Below are 9,777 nucleotides of genomic sequence, written 5' to 3'. Positions count from 1 at the left end.
TTGGCGCGGCGCGTTGCTCCCGCTCCAGCAGCCGCGCTAAAATGCAGCACGCACGCGCCGCTCCAACAGCGCGCGCGCTCATTCTAGGCTATTGGAAAATAGATAGATTGCATAGATTTTAACGATACAAAGGTATTTTACATCGGAAACATAGATTGCATAATAATTAAAAATGACGATAAAACACGAGATAGATTGCATAAAAAAAACTAGTCTAAGTCGCTATCATCACTATCGTCATCCTCCTGGGCGGTGTCGTCCGAGGTATCCAGCCAGATGTCCAACCACCGATCATCATCCGGCGTGAAGAACGACTGCCCACCTGCTTCAACGAGATCGGACTGCGCGTTCGCCAACGCCTTGCGCCGACGCCTGTCCAACCGCGCCTCGTGGCGCCTTCGCATGTCCTCCTCGCGATGCCTTGCCCAGTAGGACTGCTCGTAGGCGACGTCCTCCGGGCGGCGGCGACGCCACTCCGCCATGACCCGCTCGTCCCCCTGGGCGACGAGGAGGCGGCGCTGCCGCTCGGCGTGCTCCGCACGGTCTTGTGCCGTGTTCAGACGCGGCGGCGGGGTACGGTCGAGCGCTTGCTGGAGCGTGTAGACATCCTGGAAGTTCATCTGGACGTCCGGCCGGCCTAGGCGCCATGCCGCCGCGTCGTACGCGCGGCCGGCCTCGCGCGCCGTCCCGTACGTGCCGAGGCCGAGCCGGAGATCGCCGGAGCGTATCTCCGCGTAGTAGCCGCCGTTGGGGCGCAGGCGGACGCCGTAGTAGCCGGACGCTCCTCAGCGGCATGGCGGCGCGTCGGTGGCGGGGCGCCGGGGTGGCGGAGGCGCGTCGATGGCGGGGCGTTGGAGCGGCGCGTGGCAGAGAGAGAGGAAAAGGAAAAGAGAAGACGTGGAGAGGCACGTGGCGCGCGCCCTACTTTATAGACGCGCCGGAAGCGGCGCGCAAAAGATGACGCGCGAGCTAGCGCCTTTTTGCGCGCGCGCAAGCGGTTTCTGCGCGCGTGGTTTTCCCGCCGCCGCTGGAGCGCGGCAAAACGCCCGCGCGCGCTAAAGGCTGCGTTTACCACGCGCGCACGTCGTTTCGCGCGGCTGTTAGAAATACTCTAAGGAAGAAGGACAAGGGATCGACTGACCAACAGAAAAGGCACACGCGTAAGCTGGCTATATATACACATTTTCGATCAACTTCACTTGAGCAGTGCTATGCAAACCACAGTCTGCCGACGATGTTTGGACGACAAGCTTTTCAAGCCGTTCATTCATGGCAACAAACGGGCGCCAACCACACGATGGCCATCGTGCAGTGGTCGTCCATGTAATTCATCGTGTGTAGAGCAGTTTTGATTTCACTTACTGTACCAGTAGATTTCTTTTAGGCAATCTCACTGGGCTACTTATGTATGAGACTAACTAGTCCAAACGTGTTAAAAAAAGTGTGCAAATTTAGCTAAAGGTGACCACAATTTTCAACTTTAATGCATTGTAATTTTTAACTTTAATGCATTTGTTATACGTGAATATTGGTAATAATATCAGGAAAAGAACATCCTTCTGTGCTTCCAGACATGTTGAACTCCAGGAAACTTTGTAAATTTTGAAAAGGAACTGAGACGGGTGCGAATGTTGGTTGAAAGTTAAATAAAGTGACAACTTATGAAGAGATGATCCGTGTGTGATCCATCATCCACTTGCCATTTTTTTCGTGGCCAATGCATCTTTTTAGACCATTTACAGTTAGGCTCCTCAAATGCCCTATATACTTCCGGGCGAACATCCCGGTCAGTGATTGATCACAAAATCGTGACCTAGCTGGCCACTCAAACCGGCCCTATATGTAGCTGACCGACACCCCTGATATCTAGCTCGTATCTGCAGTGGATATGGGAAGGCCTAGGCACATCCGCCATCTCGGAACAGACAGACCGAACCCGCCCCAAATTTCATCAAATTGACCAACTCCACTAAATCCACCACCATCCTCTCGCGCATGTACTTTTTTTCCGCATCCATGCCGTTGCCGTCCTCCACCTTTGCTTTCTCATCCGCGTTGCCGCCCCCGTTCACTGCCCTAGATGTCATCACTAGGTACCCCGCCCCTCACGGACAACATGGATGATGCCTTGACATCATCCATGGCGGTCCCGTCCATGGGGATGAGCTGCAACACAAAGAACTTCGCCAAGAGTGAGCGACAAAGGAAGCAACACGAGCGGCACGCGGCCGGGGTTGTGGACATCAATGAGGATTTGTCCCCTTCACCGCACCAGCCCGCCCCGCGTACGTCCACTCTGCCGCACACAAGGAAGCCACCATCCATCCGGCATGTGAATATAAGGTGTATTGATTTTCGTGCAAGTCAACCATTTAAATGTTTGATCAAGATCATAGAATAAAATAAACAACATCTGGAATACCTAATAGATAAAATATGAAACTACTTTTCATGATGAATCAAATAATACAAATTTCGTGTTGTGAATATTGATATACTTTTCTAAAAACTGGGTCAAACATGCACTTGTTTGACCTTAGAAAAAACAAATACACCTTACATAAAAAAGCGGAGAAAGTACGATTGGATGCATTTTACAAACAAGGAATGTAATATTGTGGACAGTATTCAGTATTCACTTGTCAAGGTGGTGCACACATTTGGTGATGTGCAGGACTAGCGCCCATGCATGATGTGTTACAAGTCTGCATCACAAAAAAAAACATTTCAGCGTCTAAATTTCTGGTGCATATAGCTATCTACAGTAGTGAGTAGTGTGATCCACCTCCCGTGGTGCAATCTGCAATGCTGATCTTGGCAAAGCCGTGGGCTGGACCATGCCCCGTCTCAGGTCGCCGTCTGTGCCTCTGTGGCGCACGACAGAGACACCACCGGCACAGCACGGCACGGCGCGCATGTGATCGATCCCCTTTGTGGCGACGGACTGCTCGAGCCATATTATTGATTACCCCACATCGATGGCCATCGATGGCTACTCACAAAACTGTGATAGCAGGCGTGGACGGCGACTGTTTTGAGGCTAAAAATGCCATCCCCTTTTGACGATCTGCATCACCCAGTGACAAGGCGGGTCGGTGAGGAACAGTGCTTTCCTGTCGTCCAAAAGGACTTGATGATGCTCTACAACTCCTGTTGTGCATTCAGTTGCTACTACTTGTCATGCTTCAGCAGAATGACCGACCATCAACTGTTGATTTTGCAAAACATCAATGCACATTCGGTTTCGGACAAATTCAGCTGGAGCTCAGCATGATCTCAAATTTCATGCAACACAATACAGCTTAACAACCACAAGAAAACATAGCATAGATAGATAGAAGTAAAAAAAAAAAACAAGGCATCACCAGAGGCCAACTTTTGGGTTTGGAATGGTAAAATTCGACCAATTAGTCTCAAATCACAAATTCATGGTACTGACACACACAAACATATCATAAATATATAGAAAATAAAAACAACGCATCACCAGAGGCCAACTTTTGCGTTTGGAATGGTAATATTCGACCAACTAGTCTCAAATCACAAATTCAGAGTACTTCTCAAATGACAACAGCAACCAAACTTCCTAAACTTCTCCTGATCAGAACCGCCCGTTTCAACCGTCGAATAACGATAATGCAAAAGCTAACGCGAAACCAAAAGTTTTTTAAATGTCGAGGCGGAAACGAGGACTCTGAATCTGGTGATAGCTTCAGGGCTCCTCCTGTTGTTGCTGAGGCTCTTGCCACACGTAGGTGGACGCATGGGCATGGCCCTGCTCTTGTACCTGAGGCTCTTGCCACACATAGGTAGACGGGCCACCGTATGCCATCGACGCACCTGCCACCTGCTGCTGCGGCGCATAGTAGTACGGGTATGCACCAGCTTGAGTCCCCATGGGCTGCTGCCCGGTCCTACGAAGCAGGACCCCATGCTTCGTCTCTTCTCTGGTAAACAAATCCAGCAGGAAGTCGTAATCGTCAGTCCTAGCCACAGCCGCGGCGATGTCACTCCTCTGCAGGACCCGGCGCTTGTCCTCCTCGGTGACCATCCATGACCTCGTCGTCATCTCCAGCGTGAACATCTCGCATGCTTTCGCGAAGAGCGCCGGAGCTTCTGCCGAGATCATGCGGACGTCCTCATCGGCCCTCATGATCTTCCTTATCCTGGTGGGTGGCAGGGGGTGGTTCTTCATGCCAGTCACCTGCTCGATCTCTGACCGCTGCTCGGCCCAGAGCTGCTGGAGCTGCCTCTGGAGCTGCTGCTGGAGCTGCAGCTGATACTCCTGCGACTGCTCGTACATAAGCTGCTCCTGAGCGCTGAGCTGAGCTGGATTGCCAGGGAATTCTTGTGTTGGCTGTGAACCGGCAGGAGTGACATCACCCATTGGAGGCTGAGGTTGCGAAGTCGGTACCATGTGCACTGCTTGATCTTGCTTGCCCGAAAATCAATGGTCTTTCCGGCACTGTAAAAAAAGAATAAAAATTACTATTAATTAGATCAATTATAAAGTAAAACAATGTGAAAAAAAATTGCAGCTCAATCATAAAGTAAGAAAATCTTTAAGACAGTTGGATAGTGCTAGCCTCTAGGTTACAAAATAAAATTTTGTGCAGAGCCTTTAGATGATTGTGAACATTTGTGCCTCTCTTAAAAGATCAGTTTCAAACAGAGTGCATTTATTTGTTAGGATCCTCGCAAAATGAAACATAATTATTTGCTAGTTCCGAAACTAAGATCAGTTCTGAGTAACAACACCAGAGCAGACATAGTTAAAAATATGCATGCACAGCCAAATATACACCAGCAAAATCAAACAAAGTAAACGGTTGACAAAGATCAATGGAATAAATCTGGCTACAAAGGCAACTGAGCCATTCTACAGCCATGTAAGCCACCACAAAATTAGCATCTTGTTTTCTGTTACATCTTAAGTGCAGTGCCCAAAAAGAGAATGACCTCTGGATAACATATAAGATGTGTTCCTATAACACATAAACAGCTTAGATTGCACAAGCAATCGATAGTGATAATGTGGTTTCTAACTCCAGGCATGCCCCACAGGTGCTCCATAAAGCATATATAGCTAGAGAGTGGATAACTCAGTTGAATATTCCCACCAGATGGTTTCAAACAAAGAAAAAAAGAAAAGTAGATCGCGACAAGGGTGGGAACTGATCAAACGCAGCTGGATAATAGAAAAACCATATTCGCATCATAGCTATGTTAAGAACATAGATGAATATGTTTATTCAAAGAAGAAATACGAATACCAGCAGTGAACATGAATATACCGACAGAAATAAATAGAATATCTGAATCATGGTAAACCATTCCAACTATATATTCATGATATATAAGGATATTTCATTCATACATATTAAGATGCATATTCTGGTATCAGTATCAACATCCGCACCCGTATCCCCTAGAGAGATGGCATCATTATACGATCGAGGTTTCCAAAACCCCAACCTCCAAATTCATCTAGTAGATCCCGTGGGACCGTTTCGATCGATAGTTGAATACCAAGAATAAGATTTGAGATTGATAGTAATACAGATCTTAGGGTCGCGGTCATCCTACAACCAAAACATATGCTAACCTGAGAAGAATCGTAATTATCAGATCATGCCAACCATCGTTTTCTATACCTACTGGCATCAGCGATGAATTTTTGTTAGATCTATAACCTCCTAATTAGAAATTCAACAGCTGCTAACACCATATTGATATTTAGATCTAGAATTCTAGAGAATGGCCATTGCGAGCGGCGCTGTATCACAAAGATCTGAAATAGTTTGTACCAAACCAAATGACTAGACTTATGCAATCCAAAAAATACTGCATAACTTGATTGACATGTAAGTGAGAGAAATCAAACAGGCTTGTACATACCCGTCGAATACAGAATTCTTGTGCACCTCAGAAATTATCTTTCGATTAGCACAAAGCTCGGCAAAGAAAACTGTATTTATATACCTTGATGGCAAGAGCGGCAAAGACGGCACAGCTGTAGAACACGCGTGATTTATACATATTAATATGGAAATCAATTAAAGATATGGGCTGTCAAGATATGCATGATTTCCCTTTTTATAACTTTCTAGAGGTTTCCGGAAGAATAGTTTGATACATTTCCCAAGCATTGATTCGCCATACTCCGCAATAAAAGAATTACATTTATTACCGAAGATTCGCAACATCTTTGTTTTTAGATTTTCTAGGCAGATCCGCTTTAATCCCAGTGATGGGCACAGGTGTGGCACCAACTTGTATATGACTGCACGGTTCCGGTTTTTTTTCAGAAAGCGTTAGATGAGAAACTTGAGTTGGCAATGTAATGGATAAAAAACAAAGTAGTGCATGATGTATACAGATGATGATAATAGAAATTGTTGCCTTGGCAGAGCACTAACTTTTGCTGCGTTCTTTAAATTCGAAAGTATGTTCTTTTCTTGATAATCAACCTGTTCTTCTTCTCCTCCCTCTATTGAGCAAAAGGATCAACACCAGGCTCTATCACAGACAAACATCCAATAGAACAGTAACAGATTGAGCAAACAGGTTTGAAAACGAATACATTTCACAACAAATTACTACATTGTTAGATTCAAGTGGTCGTAAATGAAAACAGCATTTGATATTAAAAAATAAACAGTGTACATAAGAAGAAGCACGCGGGCTGTTAAGCATTTATGTCATCACATGATAACCACTATGTGTACTCAGCACTGGGAAAGCTCGGGAAGATTACTAGTCTTGCCATGAAATAAATAAATAAATCCACCAGCAGTAGATAGAGAAGACAAGTTGCTTACCATCTGTGATTCTGGCTTCAATGATCGGATCGTCTCTATCGTCATTAACACGATCATAGCCATATAAGTCGGCTTCCACAAAGAAGTTTGCTCATCCCATTCACGCTTGTTCTTCTTGCGTTAATAATCCCTGCAAGTATGTTTCTGTTACAGAAAGATTCAAGTTTATACACTTACAATAAAAGGCACTCATAAAGCCAGCAAAAGGAACAAGTTCACCTTTCGAATTTTGACTTTGCAAAATGCTGCTACTTAGTAGGAGGCCTCAGCCTCGGTAATTGGAATAGCTTCCCTGCCTTTCCCATTCTGTGATATACCAACAACCATTGTATTCCATAGCAGCAAATCCTTGGCACAGACAGCATTGAAGAGTTTCCTGACATGCTTCAAGGAACCTAACTTACAATACATGTCAATGAGAGCAATGGCGACAATTATATCATCCTCAAACCCACGTTTATATACCAGCCCGTGGATTTGTGTGCCCTACTCCATCAGACCAAAACAGAAGCTCCATCTCAGCACACTTGCAAAAGTGAACTCAGTTGGAAGAACAGCATTTCACAGAGCCATCCCAAAGAGGCCCAGAGCTTGCTCCATTAAACCACTTGTGGCATACACAATATCATCGCATTACATGTTTCTGAGTCCCAATTTGTTGGCTAATCCCTCGAAAAGCATAACGGCATCAAGCAATCTGACAGGCATGGACAACATGCCGATAACAGCACTATAGATGACAGAATTTGACAGAGTCCTGTTTCGACGCGAAGGGCCAAGAGCTGGTAACCCTCAGCCAAATCCTTGACATTTGTGCCATATGGTAAGCACCGTTGAGTTGGCACACTGCATTTGTCGACCAAAAACCCGTGGCTTCTAATCAACCGGAAACACTCAAACACTGAATTGCTCTGACTATCATCTTTGTACACTGACAAGACAGAATTCACTCAAACGATGCCCTGCTCATTCATACCCCAAAAGACGTGCACCGCGTGTTTGAAGAGGCCGGCGGCATGCCGATACATATCCGCAAGTGTGCTGCCGGTTACAGTGTTCTGTTGGGCAGAGCCGTGGCGTACATCAGCTGCAGCCTGCAAGAACCTTCCATCCCATGGGGAGCAGAGCAGACGCCCGATGAAACGGCAAACGGCAAAGGGCAGAGCCATGAGAAGCCGCTAGGCCTGACTCCTAGCTCCTTCATCATCTGCACAGCCGGAGGGCCTCATCGGTGCGTCCACCTCCAGCCTAGGCAGAGATCGTTGAGTTGTAGGAGACGGTGTCCTTGCGAGGCATTCCGTCGAACAGCTTGCGCGCCATCCGGACGGAGGTCACGGGCTGGAGCAGCGCGGCGAGGAGGATGTCGTGCGAGAAGCGGCTGGCTGCTGCGGCGCTGGGCGCGTGGGCTACCCGAGGACGCCGCAGTGGCCGTCAGGGAGACGCAGCAGAGCATGGTCTGTACCGAGGGCGTGCGGGGGAGGAGCTGCCTGGCACACACAACCCGTGTGGTAGTTCTGCACTGATTTTTCCTTTCTGCATCTTGTTTTTTTTTTTTGAGAAATGCATCTTGTATTTTCTGTAACTTTATTCATGCTTATAACAATTACAGGTATACTGATTTGGACCTCACATCTATGAAAATACAAAGCAAGTCCTATTACTAAGAATTGCAATAAAATCTTGGATGGGCGACTCAAAACGCATGCATCTTGTTATTCTTGTACACTGCAGGGCACCGGGCCGAATCTCGCTGCTGGCATGGGAGCACATGAGGCCCGTGACGTGCCTGGGCCGTGTTCGAACCGAAATCACTGATTTCATAGGTCACACTCAACCGTGCATTTCGCGAAAGCAAAACCTTGCGTCTCAAAAAAAAACTGTTTTTTTTCGTTTCGGAGAGGCACGGCCTCTCGTAAAAGCAAAACCGTATCTCTCATGAAAAGAAATAAAAAGAAATGGTGTTTTTTCTTGTTTTCGAGAGGCACGGCTGCGCTTCTCGCACAAGTAAAAACGTGCCTCTCACGAATGGAGAAAAAGAGAAAACAAGTTTTTTTTTGTTTTTGAGAGGCGCAGTTGTGCCTCTCGCGAAAACAAAACCATGCATATGATGAAAGCAAATCCGTACCTCTCGTGAGAGAAAAAAAGGAAATGCTTTTTTCGCGTAAAAAATTTCTTTTTGACGAAAAGCTAATAAAGACCGATGAAAATCCGAAAAGCCAAAAAAAACCATCTAAAATGCCAAAAACATGTGCAGAAAAATAGAAAAACAAAATCCGAAGAGAGCATTCAGGACGCGACATGTGACTGCGGCTAAGAGCACACCAAATAGTGCACTCTCAGCCCACACAAGTGATCATTGGGAGGCTACCGAATGAGCGCTCCTCAACTAGTTACTATCTGCTCGAGCGCCTGGCCGAGGTGGAATGTTTTTCTGAACTTGTTAACTTTTGAACAGCCCATAAGCCCCAAAATAACCTAAGAGTCGGTTACTTCCGCGACACGTGATGCCTGGCTGGATGACGAGGTTGCGAAGTTAGCCTGGTCCAGGTGACCAATTCTGGGCGACAATTACTCAAAAAAAAGGGTTTTTATCACTTTTGCCATTAGTTGTGCCACACTACTCATTTTTGCCATTACAAGTTTTCACTACTCAAAAATGCCACTGTACCGTTAGGAACACACTCAGAAATGCCATTTTCTCACGTTACCGTCAGCCAAAGGGTCGTTGACCGCGTGATATGACCGAAATGCCCCTGGTTCCATTACTTCCCGAACTGTGGGCCTGACATGTCAGGGGCAGGGAAATAATTTTTTGATATAAAAATAGGCAACACACTCAGAAATGCCATTTTCTCACGTTACCGTCAGCCAAAGGGTCGTTGACCGCGTGATATGACCGAAATGCCCCTGGTTCCATTACTTCCCGAACTGTGGGCCTGACATGTCAGGGGCAGGG

The 9,777-nt window shown here is 46.6% G+C and overlaps 2 protein-coding genes and 1 pseudogene across 2 annotated transcripts; all 3 read right to left on the bottom strand.

Moving 5' to 3' along the window:
* Positions 1-209: 209 nt before the first annotated feature.
* LOC147961278 (uncharacterized) lies at positions 210-2,087 on the bottom strand. Its single transcript, XM_087533743.1, has 2 exons — positions 1,937-2,087; positions 210-781 (listed from the first exon to the last, which is right to left on the bottom strand). Exons 1-2 carry the CDS (start codon positions 2,085-2,087, stop codon positions 210-212), a joined length of 723 nt encoding a protein of 240 aa, XP_087389869.1.
* A 1,339-nt stretch (positions 2,088-3,426) lies between these two features.
* On the bottom strand, positions 3,427-5,997 carry LOC125525814 (nuclear transcription factor Y subunit C-4-like). The gene is made up of 2 exons (XM_048690816.2): positions 5,899-5,997; positions 3,427-4,465 (listed from the first exon to the last, which is right to left on the bottom strand). The coding sequence occupies exon 2, from the start codon at positions 4,415-4,417 to the stop codon at positions 3,713-3,715; it is 705 nt and encodes a 234-aa protein (XP_048546773.1). The 5' UTR covers positions 4,418-4,465; positions 5,899-5,997; the 3' UTR covers positions 3,427-3,712.
* Positions 5,998-6,795: 798 nt separating this feature from the next.
* Positions 6,796-8,252, bottom strand: LOC147961277 (pentatricopeptide repeat-containing protein At1g43980, mitochondrial-like; annotated as a pseudogene).
* Positions 8,253-9,777: the final 1,525 nt, after the last annotated feature.

Source organism: Triticum urartu, chromosome 7A (genome assembly GCF_056163025.1).
Source record: "Triticum urartu cultivar PI428250 chromosome 7A, HENAU_Tu73, whole genome shotgun sequence".
NCBI lineage: Eukaryota > Viridiplantae > Streptophyta > Magnoliopsida > Poales > Poaceae > Triticum > Triticum urartu.
The sequence above is the reverse complement of the archived record's forward strand: the minus strand, read 5'-3'. Positions and strand labels throughout refer to the sequence as shown.